The sequence below is a fragment of the Rhinopithecus roxellana genome, chromosome 5, assembly GCF_007565055.1.
Source record: "Rhinopithecus roxellana isolate Shanxi Qingling chromosome 5, ASM756505v1, whole genome shotgun sequence".
Taxonomy (NCBI): Eukaryota; Metazoa; Chordata; class Mammalia; order Primates; family Cercopithecidae; genus Rhinopithecus; species Rhinopithecus roxellana.
In genome coordinates this window covers 148,304,383-148,329,787 of record NC_044553.1, presented here as the reverse complement: position 1 = coordinate 148,329,787, position 25,405 = coordinate 148,304,383, and the positions used below count along the sequence as shown (strand labels likewise).

The 25,405-nt window shown below is 41.9% G+C and overlaps 1 protein-coding gene across 5 annotated transcripts in view; it reads left to right on the top strand.

Annotated features, from left to right (window-relative positions):
• EFCAB11 (EF-hand calcium binding domain 11) overlaps positions 1-25,405 on the top strand; it is a 172,815-nt gene that overhangs the window by 108,784 nt on the left and 38,626 nt on the right. The window contains exon 6 of one of the 5 annotated variants that reach the window (XM_030930903.1): positions 20,427-20,551. The exons of the other annotated variants lie outside the window; for them this stretch is intronic. Coding sequence (XP_030786763.1) covers positions 20,427-20,502 — 76 coding nt within the window. The 3' untranslated portion in view covers positions 20,503-20,551. Of the gene's footprint in view, positions 1-20,426; positions 20,552-25,405 lie in introns of those variants that run through there. 5 annotated transcript variants of the gene reach the window in all.

The window sequence follows — 25,405 nt, the reverse complement described above, 5'->3', positions numbered from 1 at the left end:
GAAACCACATGACACATTCAGGAACGTGAAGTTTGCATCACTGCAGCAGAGAGCACGTGGCTGGCCGGGAGGCAGGGGGTAGTCTAGTAGGGGTGGGGAGGAGAGGAACATGTGGCAGAAGAGATGCCAAGATCTACGTGGAGCTCTGATGGTAATTAGGGGGCTTGTGTACCCTAAGAGATTGGATTGCTTTCCTAACCTGATAACAAGAGGAACGGAACAGAGAAAATAAAAGATTCACTAGAGTTCTCAAGGTGGTAGAGTTAATGATAGCATAGAATTTAGCCAAATATAATCTAGTTAACCCATTAATCCTGCTGAACTTACACTTCAGTTGAAAGTTAATCTCTTGGGTATCTGGTTTCTTCATATCTGGTCATTTTTGTGCACCATATGATGACTTACGTGTTTTTAAATATGACCTGTTTTCCATTATTTTCTAGATTCTTTTTCTATCCAATGAATAGTCAGGCCATAATCCTTATCCAAAATTGATTACAATAATGAACAGGTGGAATACCAAGATCTTAGCAATAAACGTATCTTACCCAAAACAAACAAACAAACAAAAGCAGATTTCCTTATTACAGAAGCAATGCATCCTTATTACAGAAGCTACAGACAAGCAAAGAAACCTCCCGCAATCCCACTCACATTTAGAAAACCACTGCAGCCGGGCGCGGTGGCTCAAGCCTGTAATCCCAGCACTTTGGGAGGCCGAGACGGGCGGATCACGAGGTCAGGAGATCGAGACCATCCTGGCTAACACGGTGAAACCCCGTCTCTACTAAAAATACAAAAACTAGCTGGGCGAGTTGGCGGGCGCCTGTAGTCCCAGCTACTCGGGAGGCTGAGGCAGGAGAATGGCGTAAACCCAGGAGGCGGAGCTTGCAGTGAGCTGAGATCTGGCCACTGCACTCCAGTCCGGGCGACAGAGCGAGACTCCGCCGCAAAAAAAAAAAAAAAAAAAAAAAAAAAAAGAAAACCACTGCAAAACCCCCTAGACACTAACTTCTTAGATTCTTTTCCATGTATACGTGCATTCTTCCCCACCAAAATAGATTACACCAGCTACGTTTTGAAAACCAGCACAGTTCATTTACACAGTCTGCCAGTTGTTGGACATTTGCACTCTCCCAGTCTGATTCCCATTGTTTCACATTTAATCTGTTCCAAGTAATTTCCCATGGCTGATGCCTAAACTGAAAGTGAAGGAACAGGAGTTAGCCAGGCAAAGACGGTGGAGTGGAGGGATCGACATTCTAGGCTGAAGTACTGCCTGGGCACAGGCCTCGAGGTGACGCAACCATCACATTTGTGAGAATAGAAGGATGTACAGTAAGGGTGGACCACGGAGGGTGAAGGGTAATGGGAGTGGAGGTTCACAAGATTAAAACCTTGCAACTAATAGCCTACAGTTAGGTATCCAGGGGACTAATTAGCCAAAATTTATTTAGGGAAAAAGTAGAGGGAAAAAAAGACAAAAAGAGAAAAAAAATCTGCAGCCTGTCCCTGAACGTTTTTCCTTTTCAACCAAATGTTTTATTTTCATTTGTATTTATTTTTTCTTGAGACGGAGTCTCGCTCTGTCGCCTAGGCTGGAGTGCAGTGGTGCCATCTCGACTCATAGCAACCCCCGCCTCCCGGGTTCAAGCAATCCTCCTGCCTCAGCCTCCTGAGTAGTTGGGACTACAGGTGCTTGCCACCACACCCGGGTAATTTTTGTATTTTTAGTAGAAACGGGGTTTCACCATATTGGCCAGGCTGATCTCGAACTCCTGACCTCAAGTGACCCACCCACCTTGGCCTCCCAAGGTGCTGAGATTACAGGCATGAGCCACTGTGCCCGGCCTCAACCAGATTGTTTTAACACAGTGTTGCTTTCACCAACTTGATTCAGACCGAGTTGGTTTTGGCAAATGGCTTTCAACCAAATGATCTCTATCCAAATTAAGAGGATTTGGGGCTTCCTGGATCCCGTGCTGTGCTGCAGCTGACCTATGCAGGTTCTCAAGGCATTTCTGCCCATCTTTTCAGTCATGTCACCTTCATAGCTTGAAATCAGCAAATGCTACAAATCAGGGATTTTTTTTCATTAGGGCCAGTTCTACAGCACACCACTAGATGTAGCTGAGTGAGAGGGAAGAAGTCCAATATAAATGTCCTGGGTTTTTGGCTTGGGAATTGAACATTGAAGTCATGTATCAGTACCAGGCATCATAAACTTTGGAGTCAGAGGACCAAGATTTGAATTCTACCTGCCATTTTTCTGCCACTTCAAGCAGAGTAAAAAACCTCTCTAAGCCTCAAGTTTCCTCATATGTGAAATGGGGTCACTAATATTTAACTTATGGGATAGTGATAGAAATTAATCCTTGAGAGAGCTATTATTATTACTGCAATAAAAGGAGAAGCATGAGGGCATTAAGTTGATATATATATTTTTTTTTTCGAGACGGAGTCTCACTCTGTCTCCCAGGCTGGAGTGCAGTGGCCCGATCTTGGCTCACTACAACCTCCGCCTCCCAGGTTCAAGCGATTCTCCTGCCTCAGCCTCCTGAGTAGCTGGGACTACAGGCGTCCACCACCACCCCCGGCTAATTTTTGTATTTTTAGTAGAGACAGGGTTTCACCATATTGGCCAGGCTGCTCTCGAACTCCTGACCTTGTGATCCACCTGCCTCAGCCTCCCAAAGTGCTGGGATTACAGGCATGAGCCACCGCGCCCGGCCTAAGTTGATATTTTAATATGTGAAGTTTGAGTTACTTTGGGGAGCTTAGGGAGAGAATCCTGTAATAACAAGAGCTAACATTATTGATTGTTAACTACGTGCTTTACATACATTATTTTGTTTAATCTTCCAAAGAACTATATAGGTAGGTATTAGTGATATGATTGTTCTCATTTTGAAGCTGAGAAGAATGAGTTTTAAATTAAGTATCTTTCTCAAGGCCAGACAGCTGGTAAACGCAGAGACAGTTTGGAAGGCAAGTCTGTCTGAATTCAGAGTTTGCCTTTTTTTTTTTTTTTTTTTTTTTTGAGACAGAGTTTTGCTTTTGTTTCCCAGGCTGGAGTGTAATGGTGCAATCTTGGCTCACTGCAGCCTCCACCTCCCAGATTCAAGCAATTTTCCTGTCTCAGGCTCCCAAGTAGCTGGGTATACAAGCATGTGCCACCATGCCTGACTAATTTCGTATTTTTAGTAGAGACGGGGTTTCCCCATGTTGGTCAGGCTGCTCTCGAACTCCCGACCTCAGCTGATCTGCCCGCCTCTGTCTCCCAAAGTGCTAGGATTACAGGCGTGACCCACCGCACCCAGCCTAGAGTCTGCATTCTTAACCAGTGTGCATATGGGCCTCCACTCAGCAGAGACATCTGAGCTACATGGTGTCAGTTTGTGAATGTTCTCAGTGGTTCAAGTCTTAGGTTTGAATGAGGTAACACTGGAGGAATCTATAGAATCAGAAAAGCAGAAGGCAAGGATGCAACTCTGGGCAACACTGAATTTGAAGGGGAGATAAGAGTTTAGAGAAAGCAGGGATGATTAGCAGTTTTGGATGCCACCAGGAGATCAAAAAGGGTAAGAATTGAAAAAGGTTATTTGGATTTGGCAATATGAAAAGGATTGATAATTTTAACAAAAGCAGCTTGGGCAAGATAAGGAAGGCAAAGGCCAGATTGCTTTGGGTTGAGAAATAAATTGATAATGAGGAAGTGGAGAAAACTGGTATAAATTCCTTTTGAAGAATGAGATGCTAAATAAGCTGCTTGGAATCCAGGGAGCTATTTAAGACATAGATGTGTTGGGCAGAAATAGTAGAAGTGAAGGAATGTGACTGAAGAAAGCAAGACCCTTCCTTAGGAGATAGGAGAGATGGGATCCAAAGCCTGATAGAAGAATTATGACTGGATTGACATCAGGATTGGGCTTTTTAGGTTGGGTGTGATAGAAGATCAAGGAGGCAGAGAACTAAAGACAGTCATCAGTATGACCAAAGTCATAGCATCATAGGCTGCAAGCTAGGAAGCAAATAAGTAAGACCAGGAGGCCATTCATAGAGAATGTGGAGGGGCCAAGGTCCTAGGGGTCTCAAAGATGCGGAAGAGAAGTTGGGAGTAAATGAAGAATTGAGTTGTGAGTACAGGGAGTTGTGCACGGTATTCTTGATATTGATCACTTCATGTTCAGAGAAGCCTGGGTAGCTGATAAAGTCCCTGGCCCTGCCATTAGAGATCAATTTTTGAAGCGGAGTGAAGGTGAATTCATCAGGATTGAAGAGCTGAAGGGACTAAGTATGGAGTCGTGGCTGAAAGCTTGCACTGGTGTCCTTTTGAGTTCCCAGCTAGGAAGACTGCATCTTTTTTATAATACTTTGTTAATAATCCAAATGTTATGTCTAAAGAGATCCTTCCCCATTATGATGGAAACATTCCTCACGGTTAGTGACATTCTTTCATTGGTGCCCAAGAAATCTGATAGAATCTTCAACCTTTTTTCAGTATGTTCATCCTGAGATTGGTAGGGGAAATGTCCTGGATTCATTTCTTCCCCTTCCAGAAGTTGTACAGCTTACACTTTCAGAAGTATAATGCTAATAAGACTAATAGCTGTCATTTGTTAAGCACTTACTACATGCTAGCCACTGTGCTAAGCACTTTATATGGATTATCTCTTTATACACTTATAACTGCAAGATAGGAGCACTTTCTGTGTCTATTTTATGGATGAGGACTCTGAAGATTAAAGAGGTTAACTCCCTTGCCCAAGGTCACTCAGCTTGTAAATGATGGAGCCAATATTCAAATCCGGGCAATTTGCGTCTAGAACTTGAGACACTAACTCTGTAAAACTGCCTGTCAATGCTGGGGAGACCTAAGTCAGCCTCATTTTGGAGGTTGGTGTATTCCTGTTTGTGAAGGAAGAGGAAAGCAGCCATCCTTGGGACCCTGTCCAGAGACGTACCACTGGACCCAGGACTCCTGACTGCGCCTCCGTCTCCCTGTTGTCTGTCTTTAGCCTGCTTCTCCCTAAAGCACAGAATCACAGTGCCCTTTGGGCATTCCGTCACCTCCTACAGTACTGCTCAGCTAAGACAGTGCCCTTCACTGCCAGGGGCAGCACGAGATGTCTTCCCAAAGCCCCGTAGAAGTTAATCCTCTGGGCACTCCTTACAAGAGAGCTGAAGAATGGCATGAGAGCCGTTTCATTCCTCCATTGAGTCTTAGAAATACCAGAGGGTTGTTTCACATACACACGTCACTGTGATGGCGCTTGGCTGTTCAAAGTGCAAGGAGGTTGTTGTGCTGACGTTGAAATCTTAGTTCGAAACCATATTTCAAGATGCTCAGAAAAGGCCGGGCACGGTGGCTCAAGCCTGTAATCCCAGCACTTTGGGAGGCCGAGACGGGCGGATCACGAGGTCAGGAGATCGAGACCATCCTGGCTAACCCGGTGAAACCCATCTCTACTAAAAAAAAAAATACAAAAACACTACCCGGGCGAGGTGGCGGCGCCTGTAGTCCCAGCTACTCGGGAGGCTGAGGCAGGAGAATGGCGGGAGCCCGGGAGGCGGAGCTTGCAGTGAGCCGAGATCCGGCCACTGCACTCCAGCCTGGGCGACAGAGCGAGACTCTGTCTCAAAAAAAAAAAAAAAAAAAAAAAAAAAAGAATGCTCAGAAAAGTAATATAAGAAGTATGCAAGGAGAAGAAAGCATTTCTTTTATAATGATAAAGTGAGTAACTCAATAGGAAAGACCTCCTTGGAAATCATATTAATTTGTTTCTAAATTAATTTGCTGTTTGTGGAAAGCTACCTTCAGAAAATGATACCTTGTTCTGTGGTATGCCTAACTCTAACTTTTCTATTTAAATAATCCATTTACTTGGATGAACTCATGATGCATATTCAAAGAGTACTAATGGAAGAGAAATGGATGAGCACACATTTTAAAAACTGCAATACGTTAGGTATTTCTTTAGCTTTGTTTGTTTGTTTATTTATTTATTTTATTTATTTATTTTTTTTTTTTTTGAGACGGAGTCTCGCTCTGTCGCCCAGGCTGGAGTGCAGTGGCGCAATCTCGACTCACTGCAAGCTCCGCCTCCCGGGTTCACGCCATTCTCCTGCCTCAGCCTCCCATGTAGCTGGGACTACAGGCGCCCGCCACCGCACCCAGCTAATTTTTTGTATTTTTAGTAGAAATGGGGTTTCACCATGTTAGCCAGGATGGTCTCGATCTCCTGACCTGGTGATCCGCCCGTCTTGGCCTCCCACATGCTAGGATTACAGGCGTGAGCCACCGTGCCTGGCCTTTAGCTTTGTTTATTAACCAAATGAAGACTTTTTAACCCCTATTTGCAAGAGCAAAAGAATATTTCACTTCATCATGTAAAATGTAAAACAACAAAACAGATTTTTTTACTTTTAATGTTAGATATATGCCTAAACAATATCAATTTATACCAAATACCTAATCCTTATAACCCCCCCTCCCCTCACTGCCTCCTCCAACACACCCACAGTGCTAGATACAGAGCTGGAAGTCACCCTGGCAGTCTACCTCATAGTGTTCCCAAAACAACACCAAGGAGGGTTTACCTTACTCCTGATCATAGGGCCTGAGGCCAGAGGGCTGATACCCAAAGCCAAGTCCCAGAAGGAATTACAATGAGGCCAGGAAACCAGGACTTTGTTAAGGCCTAGGTGTTAACACCCAGCGGTTGAGCCAAAACCAGGTATGGAGTGTGGGGGTGTGGTTGGGAGGAAGTGACTGGGAAGGCGGAGAGTGAGGAAGATTGGGGGAAGTGTTAGCCATGCAGGAGGTGCTTAGCATGGATTTCAGATACAGGGCCAGTGCCCCAGGCAGCATTGTCACAGGCGTCTGAGCTGGGTGGTGATGGCCTTCCTTATATTCATTCACCCACCCAGCAGTTCTCTGTATGTGATCCAGGGCTGGGAGGGGTCTGTGAGGTCAAAAGTATTTTCACAATATTAAGGTATCATTGACATTTGCATCAATGGTGCAAAAACAATGCTAGGTAAAATTGTATGAATTATTTCATTGGATTTTAGCCTGAAGACAGTAGTGAAAACTATAGTCGTAGTCATTGTATTCGTCAGCACTTTGCCCTCACAGTTTAAAACAACTGTCAGTCTCACTTAAGAATATTTTTAATGAGGCCGGGCGCGGTGGCTCAAGCCTGTAATCCCAGCACTTTGGGAGGCCGAGACGGGCGGATCACGAGGTCAGGAGATCGAGACCATCCTGGCTAACACGGTGAAACCCTATCTCTACTAAAAATACAAAAAACTAGCCGGGCGAGGTGGTGGCGCCTGTAGTCCCAGCTACTCGGGAGGCTGAGGCAGGAGAATGGCGTGAGCCCGGGAGGCGGAGCTTGCAGTGAGCTGAGATCTGGCCACTGCACTCCAGCCTGGGTGACAGAGCGAGACTCTGTCTCAATCCCCAAATGCACACCTTTTTAATATTCTGGGAAATATCCATACAGCATTTCTGTTATATGCCGAAGCACAAAGATTGTCTCCAAGAAAAGGATTTCATGATTGTTTAAGTTGAAATCAGAACTGGCCACTGTTTTACTGGAACACCATTTTTATTTGCAAGAGTGACTGACAGACAAACTACTGTTATTCAGCCTTTAGTATTTGGTCGACATTTTCTCAAAACTGAACGGAGTGAGCCTGTCATTTCAAGGAAAACAACTGACAGTATTTGTTGCCAATGATGAGATTCAAGCTTTCAAGTGAAATTTAGAATTTGAAAAACTTGTATTCACCACTGTGAGCTTGACAGTTTCTCAATACATAAAGGCTTTTCTGATGAGTTCAGTGGTATATTAAATATGGTTTTTATGGTGTATAATGAAATGTGCTAACATTTAGAAGATCTGTTTAAGTCACTGAATAAATATTTTTTGATGACCAGTGTAAGATGTTACAAAATCATGAATTTTGCTTGGATAAAAGATCCATTGCAAGTATAAGATACCCCAATATATGTTAACATAATAAAGTATGAAAAGTTAATTGATATGCTTTCAAATTCTACACTGCAGCTAGTCTTTAAGAAGATATCAGTTACTGACTTACAGTGTAGCACAAGAGCATCTACAGTCATCTGAAAAGACCATGAAAACACTCCTCCCCTTTTTAACTACGTATCTATGCAAGGCCATATTTTTCTTTGTATGCTACAGCCATATCTCTACAAAGGAAATTCGGAAGCAGAAGAGAATCTAGCTATAATTTATTAGGCAACACACATAAAAGACTTACGGCTGGGCGCGGTGGCTCAAGCCTGTAATCCCAGCACTTTGGGAGGCCGAGATGGGCGGATCACAAGGTCAGGAGATCGAGACCATCCTGGCTAACAGTGAAACCCCGTCTCTACTAAAAAATACAAAAAAAAAAAAAAAACGAGCCGGGCGAGGTGGCGGGTGCCTGTAGTCCCAGCTACTCGGGAGGCTGAGGCAGGAGAATGGCGTAAACCCGGGAGGCGGAGCTTGCAGTGAGCTGAGATCCCGCCACTGCACTCCAGCCCCGGCGACAGAGCGAGACTCCGTCTCAAAAAAAAAAAAAAAAAAAAGACTTACAAAAGTGTAAAATCATGATATTCTTGTTACTTTTGTTTTGCGAAATGAATTTTCATAAAAACATGTTTATGTTAAAATACAAATAACTTATTTTAAAATGAATTAATATTTAAAATTTTTCTCCATTTTAATATTCATTTCTAGTATATGAATATTGATAGATATAACCTACATGAACAGAAGTTTTTAGAGTTCCCAGTTTTTAAAGTATAAAGGAATCCTGAAGCCAAAAAGTTTGAGAACCACCGTTCTGGTACATAGAGCATATATAGTCGGCTTGGGCTGGTGCAGAGATAGCATTGTGTACTAGACAGGAGTGGACCTTGCCCATGGAGCTAAGTCATCTACAGCTGAATAGGTAAGTCCCATAAAGTGTGGTCAGTACTGTGATAGGAAAAGCACAGGGTGATATGGGAGCACCTGACCCTGTTTAGAAACTTCCAGGATGAATTAATGTCTCTCTGCTTATTCTTAAAGGATGAATAAGAGTTATCCAGGCAAAAACAGGGTCCTCTGGGTATATGGAAAATCATGTGCAGAGAGCCCCGTGGAAGAGATCATGGCTCCACTGCAGAAATAAGAGGAGCGTAAACTGAGTACAGGGTAAAGGGTAATGGTGTGACAGAAGCTGAACTAGAGGACAGCAGCCACATCACGAAGGGCTGTGTGAATTCAGGAGGCAGGACCTCCTCCAAGGGGAACTGGAAGATTCTGGAGGGTTTTAAGACAGGAGAGGGACATCAGATTTATATATTATATTATATTATATTATATTATATTATATTATATTATATTATATTATACTAATTTATTTTTTGAGACAATGTGTCACTCTGTTGCCCAGGCTAGAGTGCAGTGGCATGATCTCAGATCACTGCAGCCTCCACCTCCTGGGTTCAAGTGATTCTCTCACCTCAGCCTCTTTAGTAGCTGGGATTCCACGCTTGGCTAATTTTTGCATTTTTAGTAGAGAAGAGGTTTCACCATGTCGGCTAGACTGGTCTCAAACTCCTGAACTCAGATGATCCACTTGCCTCAGCCTCCCAAAGTGCTGGGATTATAGGCGTGAGCCACCACGCCCGGCCCAGATTACATTTTAGACAGATCCCTCTGGCCATAGGGAATGGATGTGTAGAGGCAAGGGAGACTCAGTAGGGGTCATTGTGGCAATCAGAGAGCTGATGGAACCTGAACTAGGATGTGACTGAATTGTTGGAGAGACATGCATACACTTCAGAGAGAGGTGTGTGGAGAAGTTTACAGAACTAGGTAAATGATTGGGTGTGGCTAGAGAGGGAAGGATAGGCATCAAGACTGAATCTAGTTTCAGGTTCAGCACCTTGGAGTCATGATACTATTCACCAGCAGAGGGAACATAGGCAGTGCAGGTTTAGAGAGGAGGAGGAGGAATCTAACTTGAGTTCCTGTAGGGTACCCAGGAGGAGCTGCCTGGTCATCTCTCGGATGCATTGGTCTGAAGCTCAGGAAAAGCATCTGGACTAGAGGCACAGAGGAGAGAGCTGTCAACACACAAACTGTAACTGAAGCCATGGGCTGAGTGAGAACCTTCAGAGGGTTGGAATAAGAAGAGAAGACTGCCTAAGGAGACAACCTTGGGGGTACCAACATATAAGGGATAATCAAAGAAAGGAGAGTGTGCAACTGTCACTGGAAAACAGTAAACAGTGCCCAGAGAAGTAACAGAATCCAGACTATGTGGGCATTGAGGCAAGGGGAATAGAGTCAAGAAGAAAGGAGGGGGCGGGGTCAGCAATGACGAGTACTGCCAAGAAGTCAGTACAAGGAGGATTAAGAGGGTCTTTTTGACTTAGTAACAAGGAGGTAGTTGTTGAGTCATTGATTGCTTCCAGAACAATATCAGTAGAATGGCACATTCCAGTAGGTTAAAGAGTGAGGGAGAGAGGATAGCAGATGGGGCAGGGGGTGGGGGGAAGAAGAGAGTAGTTGAGGGGGAAGGGAGATGAAGGCGGTAGGGGAGAAAGAAAGGATGGGAAGAGAGGGAGGTTGAGATTACTTTCACTCAATGGGAAGGAGGCAGTAGAGAGAGAAAGCTGAAGATATAAGAGAGAAGGGGAAATCATTAGAATGGGGTTTCCAGAAGAGTCAGGCGGTGAAAGGACTGGGGAAAATGTAGAGAGAAGCCAAGTCTCCAACAAAGAACCAAGTTCCAATCAAGGCATGAGATGAAATGAGCATTAGCTGAGGAAGCTGAGGATGTATGATAGTTTAGGAAATGGAAATTCCATGGTGCTCAGTTGAAAGGTTTAGGAGGAAGGAAGCAGTGAGAATTTAGATTAAAGGAGAAAAAGCACAAGGCAGTGTGAGGAAGAAGACACGGGAGACTGGAAGGCCAGAGGGGCTCCCCAGAGTGCCCAAGCATGGCAGTTTTGTGAGGAGACAGGTGTGTACGGGGAGCTGTAGCTTACTTTAGATATTGGTAACTTAATTACAGTAGTCTCATCTTTTTACACAATGATGCATTTATATCACAACCTAAAATTTATTCTCAACAATAATATTCTTTTTAACCAAAACATCATTTTCTGACCAATTCAAATTATTCTTATGTGTTTCTGTTGTTTACTTTTATGTTCACCGGGTTCAATCTTCAGTTACACCACTGCCATTAAGAGATCCCTATGTAGAAAAATCTATTCATTATGAACACATTTATTGCTTCATTGAGTTGCCTATTTAAAATGCAGAGAACCACAAGTTAAATGTAGTGCTTTTCCATTTTGAAAAAAGCGGATGAATGGGTACTATTTTCTTGAATACATCATGTTTGTCTTACATAATTAACATTCCAGATTCATAGGCCAACAGATGCCAATCCTTGCTTGTTTTGATATTTGTTCCTCAATGGTCATTACTAAAAGAGATGCCTCCTAAGACGTGAACGTGCTGTGTTCTGCATCAGAGGAAATGATGAGGCAAATGTAATGGAGATTATTGCTTTTGGGGGATAGTTAAGTGATGTCCAAAATCTATTTCTCTAAGGTTAATTATGCAAAGTACAAAACAATTTCTTCATTGCAATTGTAAAATAAAATATCTCAAGTATCTTCAGTATAAGCCTAGTCTATAAAATACTTCTAGATTCCAAGTTTATAGCCCTTTACTAAATATTTATTGTATTTAAGACAGGAGTGTTTGTTCTAGAAACATGCTTTAATGTCATATTTTCTAGATTTCTAATATTGAGAAATTTGAATATACTTGTGTTGAATATGTGTAAGCATAGACTACCGTATAGTACAAGAGCACTTTTAAGTGGAAAATCTGTGGGGAATGCCTAGCGGATTTCATCTGGAGGTCAGACTTGACTTTGTTGCCTTTTGACTCAACTAGGCCATTTGAGCTGTGATAGGGTTTGGGTCTGCCCAAATCTCATATCCCACCCAAATCTCATATCCAGTTGTAATCCCCAATATTGGAGGTGGGGCCTGGTAGGAGGTGATGGATCATGGGGGCAGTTTCTAATGGTTTAGCACCATCCCCCCTCAGTACTGTATAGTGAGTGAGTTCTCGTGAGATCTGGTTGTTAAAGAATATGAAGCACCTCCCCACTTCTTCTCTCTTCCCCCTGCTCTGGCCATGTAAAGTTCTGGCTCCCCCTTTGCCTTCCACCATGATTGTAAGTTTCCTGAGGCCTCCCCATAAGCAGAAGCCGCCATGTTTCTTGTAAAGGCTGTGGAACTGTAAGCCAATTAAACCTGTTTTCTTTATAGATCACCCAGTCTCAGGTATTTCTTTATACCTGTGTGAGAAGTGACTAATACAAGCTGCCAGCCAAACCATCTCACTTGTTTCCCCCTTGTTTTTATTCTTCCCATCGTGACCCCAAAGAGGCCTCATGTTTCATTTCTTAACACATATAATGGATCCTCCTGTAAGTATCTAGGCTGTGGCAGACTAACAGAGAGACCTCCATCCTCAACACCAGCTAATGCCCCAGGCTCACAGTCTGACCACTCTGTTAGAAAAAGAAGCCCCTCCATTCTCTCTGGTTGTCCCATCCCCATTCTACTTTGCTCTTTATTTGTTCTGACTCAGCCTCCACCCTTCTCCTCTCTCAAACTTTCGAAAAATGTCCCTGGAATCCTTTTTTCATAGTAAACATACCCACCTCCCTAACCGAATGGTAGAACATTGTACCTGCCTTCTGGCCTTAACTGAAATTTGGCTCTTCCCTGAGAGCTTTTCCCAGTTGAGAGAATCCTGCTCCAGAAGCACAATGCTGTTTGGAGTCTATCGTTTCCCACCCTGTTGTAGACCCTACTCTTTTGATCATCCTGCTATCTGACTGATTTGTCCTCTGTCCATAACACTGTCATCCACTAACCTCATAGTCACCTGTGTCACATATAGCCTCCCCTAAAACTCAAAGCCCTGTCATCATTGAAACTACTCAGTCCTTTAGATTTTCAGTTCTTTCACATCATCAATTCTAGTGAATTTATCTGTGTTACCTTTGCTGCCTGCTTTGTTAGCTATACCCTGGATCCTTACCAGGAAAACACATCATTGCTAAAATACCACATTGAAATAACTATTTTTTACGAGTCAGGATCTCTGATATAATGTTGGGTAGTAGAAATGATAGTGGACATCCTTATGTGCTTTTAAGCCTTTTTAAAGAAATGCTTCTAAAGTCTCACCATTTACTATGATGTTGCTGTAGGGTTTTGGTGGAAGCAAAATGCTTTCGTATTCCCAATCTGTTCAATTTTTCTGCTATAAATAGATGTTAGGTTAACTTGAATTTTTTTCTGCATATGTGAAATCCTGTTATTTTTCTCCCTTAATCTAGATTTGCAGCATTAAATATTTTCTCTCCTTCTGAAATTTCTTTTAGTTTAATGTTAGCACTTTCTTTTGTGTCTTCTATGTCTTTTTGACTGTCCTTTCAGGGTTTTTTGGTTTTTTTTTTTCCTTTTTATCTCTCTGTACTGCAGATTTCCACAGTTCTACCTTCCAGTTCATTAAATCTCTTTTCAGCTCTGTCAATCCTGCTAATTATACATTTTTTCATTCTAAGACTTTCAGTTGGTTCCTTTTCATTTCTACCTCTTTTTATTTTACAACTTTCAGATTTTACGCTCTTGCTAGTAATCTCTAGTATGACTGAGGATGTTTAAAGTCTTTATTCAGAGTGTTCTGTAGTACATATTTCCTCGGATATGAATTGCCCCATTCATTGGACTGCTTTTAATCATGGTGCATATCCTTTTATATTTTGTAATTTTCTTTAATTAAGAGCTTAACTTCCCTACAGATTTGCCCAATAAAGGTTCTCTTTGGGAATTGTCTGAACCCCAGACCTATGAATTCCTCAACTCTGAAACAATTCATAAGTTAGGCATAGCTTGGGAATCCTACTGCAGGAAAGTGATTTCTATGCCCATGTGAAATGCAGACTCAAAGGCTAGTTATACATAGGTGTCTTATCTTCATCTCTAGTTATAGGTAATTTTGGGCCTTGATCCTCACTGAAAAAAATGAAACTGTTATCACCCCCACAGCATCCCACTCCACCCCTGATTTATGTGGGGTCATGCTCAGCATTCATATTATTTTTCCTTTGCAGATGTAGAAACCTCAGACCCCACGTCTTTTCAGCACCTGCCCCTACCTCCAATCTCACAATGGCCATAGTCTCACACATCACGACCAGCATGGGTTTATGATCCTTTTTTATTCACAGAGACTTTTCTTTTTGTTGTTGTTGTTTGTTTTTGTTTTGTTTTGTTTTGTTTTTTGAGACGGAGTCTCGCTCTATCACCCAGGCTGGAGTGGGGTGCGATCTTGGCTCACTGCAAGCTCCGCCTCCCGGGTTCATGCCATTCTCCTGCCTCAGCCTCCCAAGTAGCTGGGACTACAGGTGCTTGCCACCACGCCCGGCTAATTTTTTGTATTTTTGGTAGAGATAGGGTTTCACCGTGTTAGCCAGGATGGTCTCGATCTCCTGACCTCGTGATCCGCCCACCTCAGCCTCCCAAAGTGCTGGGATTACAGGCATGAGTCACTGTGCCTGGCCATATTTCTTGTTTTTAAAAATGGTTCTATCAGTTAGGGCCCCAGCAGAAAACAATATTATTCAGATACCTGAATTCAAGAGATTTGAATGAAGGGACTATTTACAGATATAAGGGCAGGAATAAAGCATACAACAAGGTCATTTGAGGTGCTCAGAGACTAAGAACAGCAGGTTCTAAAAGGGCAAGGGAGGAAATGTTATTACAGGAGCCCAGGAGAGCTGGAGCTATTGAGAAGGGGCTGCCTGGTAGAAGCTGTGTCTGGAGGAAAGTAGCCATTACCAGAAGGAAGCAGGGAGACTGCTTTGGATGGGCATATCTCCTGGTCCAATAGTGTCCTTGTTCCATCGAAGGACTCTAGAGCAAAAGATGAGACTGAGCCTAGCCCTCTAACATGCAGGACCCAGGACAGGGTCCCCTCTGTCCTGAGTCTTACGCTGGGCCCATTACACTTGATCTTCATCAAGACCTGTAGTCCCTTGACAATCTGTGTTTTTCTCAGACTGTAAACCTCTTGTGGTACTCCCTTCTTTCCCTGTCTAGCCTAGAGCCTATGGGCCCTCATACTCCTAGCAGTGCCCTCAACTTCCTAGCACCCTGTTTTTCCATCACTCCTGCCTAGCAAAATCTTAGCCCTGGGCCAACCCAACTCTCCATCTTCTTGCTTTACGCTTAGGTTGTTGAGTGTCTGCAATTAAAATATACAGGTTAGGCCAGGCACAGTGCCTCACGCCTGTAATCCCAACACTTTGGGAGGCCAACGTGGGCAGATCGCCTGAGGTCAGGAGTTTGAGACCAGCCTGACCAACATGGTGAAACCCTGTCTCTACTGAAAATACAAAAATTAGCTGGGCATGGTGGTGGGCGCCTGTAATCCCAGCTGCTCAGGAGGCTGAGGTGAGAGAATTGCCTGAACCCGGGAAGCGGAGGTTACAGTGAGCCGAGATCACGCCACTGCACTCCAGCCTAGGCAACAGGGTGAGACAACGTCTCAAAAACACACACACACACACACACACACACACACACACACACACACAGACACACACGTTGAGCATCCCTAATCTGAAATCCAAAATGCTCCAAAATCTGAAACTTTATAAGAGCTGATGTGATGCCACAAATGGAAAATTCCACACCTGACCTCATGTGACTGGTTGCAGTCAAAACTTTGTTTCATAAACAAAATTATTGAAAATATTATATAAAAGTACCTTTAGGCTATACGTATGTTTAGAAAATAGCAATGAATGTTATCTTTATATGTGAGTGCCATCCCAAGATATCTCATTACATATATGCAAATATTCAAAAATCTGAAAACAATCAGAAATCTGAAACTCTTCTGGTCCCAGGCATTTCAGATAAAGGACCTCAGCCTGTATCAGCAGTGTAAACATGCTGGGCCTCTGCCTCCAGGCATCCTGCTGTGTTCTCTCGGGCAGCTCTTTCTGGTTTCCACAGAAGCACTTTCAAACCTTTACCACTTTTCTCAGGCTCCTGCCCCATTTTCCCTGTCACTCTCAGCAAATGGCCTTGCCTCCTATTTCTCCAAGAAAATAGAAGTCATCAAAGCATAATGTCTTTTACTTTCTGCTTCCCTCTGCAGTTACTATACACTGTTGGTAAGGATGAGGGTGATGGAGGATGATGGCGAACTTTCTTCAGCACTAACCACTGACCGCTTCATTCTGGTCACAATGGCAGGGGTACTATTTCCCCTGTCCCCCAGCCCCAGACAAATCCTTCCACCATAGCTTTGGATTCTGCCCTTTTCTACCTCCTCTGGACCCAACTACATCAATTATCTTCTCTGTCTGAAGCTCTGCATTAAGCTGCAGTCACTTCTCTACTTCTCATATCCAAATCTCTTTCAGTCCACTGTGATTTTATTTCTGCCCCAGTAACTCTGCTGAAACTGCCCTGACCAGGTTCAACAGGAGCCTCTTTGTTTCTACCAGTCAGTACTTCAGTCCTTGCAGTAATGGGCACTGTTGAACCCACCTAAACATGCTCTTTGCCCTAACATCCATACACCTTCCTACTTTGCCGAAAAGCTCTCCAAGCCTCCTTCCCGCAAATGTCGTCTTCCGCAGAGTTCTGCCAGAGGCGGCTTCCCTTCTAATTCCTTGCACTCCTAGTGCCTTGCCTGGAGAAGGCGCTCAGTCAGTATCAAATTGCATATGCAGATCCAATTGCCGGTTACAAATTCAAGCAGTAGACTCACAAGTCTTTAAAAGTTTAAGCAAAAAAGAGCTTTTTTTTTCTTTTCTTTTCTTTTTTTTTTTTTTTTTTATTGAGACGGAGTCTCGCTCTGTCATCCAGGCTGGAGTGCAGTGGCTCGATCTCGGCTCACTGCAAGCTCCGCCTCCCGGGTTCACGCAGTTCTCCTGCCTCAGCTTCCCGATTGGCTGGGACTACAGGCGTCCGCCACCTCGCCCGGGTAATTTTTTGTATTTTTATAGAGATGGAGTTTCACCATGTTAGCCAGGATGGTCTCTATCTCCTGACCTTGTGATCTGCCCGCCTCGGTCTCCCAAAGTGCTGGGATTACAGGCGTGAGCCACCACACACGGCCACAAACTTTATTTTTAAGGGATACACATTTCCAATTATAAATGATGTATTACTTATTGCAACTGGAGTCCACCGAGGGGAAAAAACTATAATAGCTTATTTCAGAACTAATACGGCTATATGTTAGCAACAGAAATGCTGTAGCTATCTTATTAGAAATACAATAAAGAGATTACTTAGCAACTGTCTCCCCACACCATCATTTCATTTTGCTCTGTAGTTCTTGGCAGAGAGTCTAGAAAGAAAGAAAATAAATTTAAGTCACACAGTGTTCTCCTAGACTAAATGATTTCTGCAGTTCTGAGAAAGAAACCTTAAAAGACAATGGATGTTCCATGATCATTGAAAATAACATTTTCAAAATTTTTTCTCTAGATACATTTGATTAAACATTATAGCCTTTTCCCTTTCGTATCTTGTAGTAAAACTTCTCTTAGTTTCATGTTCCATACTGAGAACTTGAGTGCCACACACCAGCCTAGGGGCCATATTGGATCCTGACACTGAAAGAATTCAGCCAGAACTATTTAAGGCTCTCTTTTCATTGAAATAAAGAAATGTCACATATAGAACATTCCTTTGTTTATTTATTCATCATTCATCCAACAAATAATTATGTGAACAGTCACTTCAAGAAATCTTAGAGTGGATATTATTTAATATATGAAAAGATGCCTGCCCAAAGATATGCTGAATGTGTGACTTTATTTTGGCTTTACCTGCTAGCATTTCTTTTCCTAACCTTCAAACTGTGTTAGTCAGAAGTACCTACTTTTTGCACAGTCACAGATTCCAAAGATCCTATCATTTCATTCCATCTGTTCCTGCCACAGTTACTTTAATAACAATATTTATCATGTGACCTTTATGTGCTACTCTGTACTTAAATAGGGAAAACAGTTGTCCCTCCCGGAGAAGAAAGAATTGCCAAAATTAAATAAAAAGTCAAGATTCTATTACCTGATGATTTGCATGTTTCACATTGTTTGCAACATAAGTAGGAACTTTAAAAATGATACGGTAACCATTTTAATTTTTATTGTTGTGTAAGAAAATGGATATGGCTCAAAGGGAGATAGATGAGACATGAAAATGTTGTGGGGAAAATTCTGTTATTGCTCTGTCTTCTGGCATTACCTATGCAACCAAGACAGTATAAGGCAGAATTTCATACAAATGGTCCCTGACTTTTAGGATGGTTCAGCGTTACAGTGGTGTTGAAGAGATAGGCATTGAGTAGAAACCGTACTTTGAGCACCCATACAACCTTTCTGTTTCTCATTTTCAGTACAGTATTCAATAAAGTACATGAGATTCAACACTTTATTATAAAATAGACTTTGTGTTAAATGATTTTGCCCAACTGTAGGCTAATGTAAGTGTTCTAAGCACATTTAAGTGGGGTAGGCTAAAGTAGGTTCGGTGGATTAAATGCATTTTCAACTTACGGTATTTACAACTTACAATGCTAAGACAAGGAACATCTGTATAGTGCCGAGCCCAGAGTAAGAATTCAGTGCCTGCGGGGCCGGAAGAGTCATTGCCTACAGAAACATACATGTGTGACCTAGGCTTCATGTGAAATCATGAGGAGTGGTAGGGCTTATGGCAAACTGGAGAGCTCCCAAGTTGCCTAAAGACATCCACATTTAAAAATTTAAAAACACTGTTCTAGCCAAGCAAAAACATGGCTAGAGATCCTGTACTGCCCCTAGCTTGAGTTGGTTTTTTGTTTGTTTGTTTGTTTTTGGAAATGGGGTCTTGCTCTGTTGCCCATGCTAGAGTGCTGGAGTGCAGTGGTGTGATCTCGGCTCATTGCAGCCTCTGCCTCCTGGATTGAAGTGATTCTCCTGCCTCAGCCTCCCAAGTAGCTGGGATTTCAGGTACCAGTCACCATGCCTGGCTAATTTTTATATTTTTAGTAGAGATGGGGTTTCACCATGTTGGCCAGGCTGGTCTCGAACTCCTGACCTCTAATGATCCTCCCACTTCAGCCTCCTAAAGTGCTGAGATTACAGGTGTGAGCTACCACATTTAGCCCCTAGCTTGGGTTTGAGATCTCTAAGTTATGCCTGCCCCTTGCCTTGTTTCTGCCATTCCCCTTTCTGCATGCCTTCTTTCTCTCTTCTACTCTTCACCGCCACCCACTCCATATCTTAGACCACTTGCTGCCTCAGACAAAAGCTGCAATCAAAAAATACTACTTCATTTCAAAGAACAACTTTAACAAAATGTGCTTGTGTTTGAGAAAGTTTGCTTACATATGAAGCAAGCATCATTTCAAACACTTTTTAAAAGGTTTCAATCCTTTCCATCTTTGTTAGTTTTTACTACCTTGTAATACATGCTCTTTCTTTAAAACTTCTAACAATAATTTAGAAAGAAAGTACAATTTTTTCCTTCCATTCTTCCCTTCACCATTCTCATTCTCCACATAAATACTGCTAAATTATTCAGTGTCTATAGATCCAAATTTTTCTGAGTATGTAAACTAATATATGCATGCACATACATAGATTATATAGAGATATCTAATTAAAATGCTGTTATACCATTCAGCAACTTGCTTTTTCATGTAGACAAAATTTCATATTATTGTAGTGATACCACATTCTTTGTAACTCCTGTTCTTTTAGCAGTCATATCAATGTGCCATAATTTCACCAGTCCCTATTAGTGACATTGAAAATTTTTTTATCTTTTCTGTGAGTATTCTACTCTAAACTCCGTGCGTGGATGTGAGATAGACATCACCATGTTCAAAACCAGACTCATAATCTTTTTTTTTTTTTTTTTTTGGAGACGGAGTCTTGCTCTGTCGCCCGGGCTGGAGTGCAGTGGCCGGATCTCAGCTCACTGCAAGCTCCGCCTCCCGGGTTTACGTCATTCTCCTGCCTCAGCCTCCCGAGTAGCTGGGACTACAGGCGCCCGCCAACTCGCCCAGCTAGTTTTTTGTATTTTTTTTTTAGTAGAGACGGGGTTTCACCGTGTTCGCCAGGATGGTCTCGATTTCCTGACCTCGTGATCCGCCCGTCTCGGCCTCCCAAAGTGCTGGGATTACAGGCTTGAGCCACCGCGCCCAGCCCTACTCCTAATCTTTTCCCCAAAACCTGCTTTTCCCGTGGTTTTCTGCCATCTTAATTAATGGTAACTCCATCCTTTGTATTGCTTTTGCCAGAAACCTGGAAGTCATCCCAAGTTCTTTTCTTTTTCTTACCCTCCACATCCAAGCTGTCAACAAATTTCAACTCTGACCACCTCTCAGCACCTCCACTGTGTCACCCAGTGCAAACCTCCACCACCATCTCGGCCTCTTACCCAGCTCCAGGATTCTGCCTTTGCCCCCAACAATCTACTTCAGGTCTCTTCTCCACCCAATAAATAAATCCAGCAATGATCCTTGTAAAATGTACATCAGGAGGGGCCTTCTCATCTCACCTATGATAGGTATGGAGTTTTTTCTTTTTTCCATTTCACCTATGATGTATGTTTGTGACCTCCAATATGTAATCACTCACTGTGTTGTTTTTTAAATGATTTTTAAAGGTTTGTTTACAACCATAGCCACTATTTGCAATTATGAGTGTATAACACTAAGCATGAGAACTAGATCTGTTAAATTTTTTTGCCAATTTCATTAGGTGACCTCTGTAAGCATCAAAACCTGGCATTGATTGAGGTTGTTTCAGGCTCAACTAGTATTGTTCAAAATAAAGTAACTGAAAGCATGTCTGGTGGTAGGAGGTACTTTATAAGCTAACTAATGCTTTTCAAAGGGATATGTATTGAAGGAAAGGCTCGCTTTATATTACATCCTGTAAGGCAGTGTTTCTTAAACTCTCTGTGGAAAAGGACCACTTTTTATAAATTTCCAGTCTGTTGCAAACCGATACTTTGTGAAACTTAATAAAAGTGAATTACTAGAAAAATGAAATTTTTTAAAAGAGACATATAAAATAAAAGTTGTAATTTTTAGCAAACAGGAAATTATATTGCAATAAATATTACTAGGGTATAGGAGAAAAGATAGAAAAATTGTTCATGTTTGTTCGTTGAAGGTATGTGTGTAGGCAGTTAATAGATAGGCTATTGCACTTGAAAGTTTTCTTCATTTTAAGGGAAAATGGAATTCCCATATTAAATGTCTGTACACTTTGAACACAATGTGGGTAAGTATTTAAAGTTTTTAATGTGACAAATTGGATTGCTTCCTACTTGATACTTTACCTAATCTAGGTAAAATTGCCAGTAAGGCTACTTGTAGGGAATAAGGTGTATCTAAATAGTTTCTATGCTTTATTTTAATAATAATACAAAAGAAACCAGTCTCACAGAATGGAATGGAGGGAGAGATTTTAGAGCAATTTTCAGTGAGCTCAGTTTATTCATTTAAAAATTGTATCTAAGATGGAGCCAGTGCCACTATGCTTTCAAAGTCTTTCAATCCCTCAACAGACATGAGTGCCAGCAACATATCCTGTAAATTATAATTCAATATAATTATCTTTCAGTGAAATAAATGGATCCTAGATCCATGAATTTTTTAGGCATAGATCTTCTTTTGATGGAAAATAAAATTCAAAATGCTTTATCAAATTTAAGGTGTTTGGTGTTTGCCCTTCATTGATGTGCAATATCAGAGTCATCACTATGTCATTTAAAATTGTTACATTTTGGAACATGTGTCATATCACCCTGAAACTGTTCTTCCAAGCTTTGAACTTTCATTTTTGCCATTTGATTCTACCTGTCGTTGAAACACGTGTTGCATTAATTCTTTGAATGGGAATATTAAGATGCTGAGGATATCAGATGCATAAACAGTCCTCTTTGTCCAATTCATATCTTCAACAAGTTGAGGCCAAATTGTCTTCTTATTTTGCAGAAACATTAAGAGTTGTTCTGTAGTTCAAACTTTCTCAAACACAGCCTATTGGTCATCATACCCCAGCAGGCAGCAACAGCTGGTTATAATCTACTTCCATAGTATCATACAACACAAGAGAATAATCTAAGATTTAACACACTAGCCTTTACCTAATTCACAATTTTTCGTACAACATTAAGCCCACTGTTTAGTTCCACCAACATTTCTTTTTCATAGCAGGACTTTCTCATGAGAGAAACAAAACACAGATTTACATTCTGGTACAAGCTCCTTAATCAGGATAACTCCTCCAGAATATTTCCTGCACCGTCAGAACATACCCTACACACAATTTAAACTCCAAACCACATTTGTTGGCAATATAATCTTTCATAGTTTTATACAGTTCAGACTTAGTTATGTATGTCAGCAACAAAACTGAAGAAAAGAACTCTTCCTTCATATCACCATCATGTTCCAATTGCACATAAACAGGAATGTGAGTGCAATTATCATGCTGCAATGAAAAATATGTTGCCAGCTTTAACTGCTCCGTGGGTTAGCCTTCCATATCGTTAGCCAGTGCCTGGATATGCTGAGCTATGGTGGCACTGAAAAGTAGTGCTTGAGCCACCTTCTTTGCTGCACATTCACCCAATATTTCCAAGTAAATGCCTTGGATACAGTCTTTTCACTAATATCTCCCCAACTGTATATGGATCTTAATTTTGGCAAGCTGAACTGCTTCTTATTAAGCCCATAAAGCCCTAATGTTTGTATGTAAAATATTGAACATCTGCTTCATAAGCTATTTAATCCAATATTCTTTCTTTCAAAAAATTCTTGTGGTTTTTAACTGAATTTTTGTAAGTAAACACCCCATAAGTTCTGATGGTTTCATTGCTTCATAGCCAGTACATACAAAAAACCAAACACTATGTATGTCAACATCAATTACAGCTTTAAACTCAACTCAGCATGTTACGGATCATAGTTCTGGGGAAAAGCAATATGAACTCTTTGGGTCTTGGTTTCTTCAGAATCACTTCCATGTCACCATTTGGTTTCTACTCGTCATACTCAGAAAATTATTTTCTCATGAAAAAAGTCCAGTGACGCTTGTTTCACCTTCATAAATTGAGGGTGAAAATAACAAATATTATTTCTCCAATCAGCTAATAATGTTAAACCACGAAGTTAAAAATTCTGATGGAAAATTAAAACTTATAAAGTCAGTCATAAGAATAAATGCTTACATTTTCACAGGTGTTTATACACTTTTAGGGCACAGTTAACAGACCAGTCGTATCAATGCAATAAGTGGTTATATATTAATTAGAGATCACAAACATGCATCTCAGGTTGAATGAAAAAATACACCTATCATAATGTTATGCAAATGGCTACTAAATGGCTTTAGGTAAAAATTTCTACTGTCAGTACTAAGCCATGGAATCAAAGTCCTGTATTCCCGATACCTTTTCCAGGTATGCCCTGGAAAAGAGTTTGTGTCTCAAAAAGTGGCTCTGGTGATCATGAAAACGTTTATATGAAGATGCACGTCAAGAGTGAATAAAAGGCCGGGCGCAATGGCTCACACGTGTAATCCTAGCACTTTGGGAGGCCGAGGCTGGCGGATCACCTGAGGTCGGGAGTTCGAGACCAGCCTGACCGACATGGAGAAACCCTGTCTCTACTAAAAATACAAAATTAGCGGGGTGTGGTGGCGCACGCCTGTAATCCCAGCTATTTGGGAGACTGAGGCAGGAGAATTACTTGAACCCAGGAGGTGGAGGGTGCAGTGAGCCGAGATTGCACCATTGCACTCCAGCCTGGGCAACAAGAGCAAAACTCCATCGCAAAAAAAAAAAAAAGAGTGAATAAAATTGCTTCATGAAACATGGTCATGGAAACAGCAGTGCATGTTGGTTCTTCAAGTGTCTCTGGGCTCCAAACTCACCCTTCTATACTCTGCATGGTGGGGCCAGACCTGACCGACAACCACATCTCTCATTTCCCAGCTGCTTCCCTTTAGGTCCTGTCCTCCTGAGATACAGAAGCTACTGGGTGGCCGGAGAAGGGAGAGGCGAGTGTTCCTTCCTGTCCTCTTGGAGTTCCTGTGAGGCTCACTCCTGTAATAATTCCTCACTCCAGTTATCTGTAGTTGTAGCTTCGTGCATTTTCCTACGGTGTCCTCCCTCAGAGACACCAGCTTCAGCCTCCAGCACCCTCTCCGGGGGTCTGGGTTCCAGCTCCACAGGACCTTCCTGCAGCCTCCTAGGTTCTAATAACCTCAGTCTCATCCCTTTGTTTCTTCAGCCCTAAGGGTGGTAGAGGCTTCATGTGTTTTAATGGTTACTACCTTTTAATTGCAGAATTCCTCTTTTGCCTTTTTTCTTCTTCTATACCTGTCTAACCAATTTTTTTATATGAAATTCTCTTTTTTAAAATCACTGTGGTTTCTGATTTCCTGACCGAATCCCAACTGATATAATAAAATGGTACCAGGAGTGGTCCCAGGTGGTCTGGAAATGGTTTGATTGTGTCTTTGGCCCCAAATGCAGTGCTGAGCAGCTTGTCAATGTGAAATGGAATGTTAGTAATCGGGTCATGCCGTGGCATCATGATTAATCAAACTATCCCCTGTGGTTGATTGTGAAGAAGTGCCTGAAGCTAGTAACTTAAGGGACCGAATGGCAGCTGCACTTAGCCATTACAGTAGTAATGATGATGTCAGAAGTGTGGAATTCTGCCTTTAGTGGAATTCTTATAAAAAAAAAAAAATGACAAGCTCAAGTCTTTAAACACTCAGCTCAAGTTATATCTAGCAAATCTCAAATTATTTCAGTTCTTTTTATCTCCACCTCTACCATCCTACTATAAGCCATATTTTCTCACCTGAAGTTTTGCAACAGCTTCCTGCTCTCCCTTCTTACAATCCACTTCTTAGACAGTGACCAAAGTACCATAAAGCCAACTCCTCTACCTAAAACCTACAATGATATCCTACTGTATTTAAAAAAAAAAAAAAAAAATCTAACCTCTTCAACTTCATCTCAAACCATTTTCCTCCTCTCTGTGTTCCAGTCTTTCTAGCTCTCTCTGGCCTGGGAGTTCCCACATTTATAGTTCCTTCTTCTTAGAATTCAATTCCCTTGGCATATATGACTGTTACCCATCCTTTGTATTTCATATTCCCTAGGTCCCCAACCCTCCCTATTTAAAGCAAACCTTCAACCCTTTCCTCTAATAAATATGTTACCATGCATTCATTTCTTACATAGCACTTG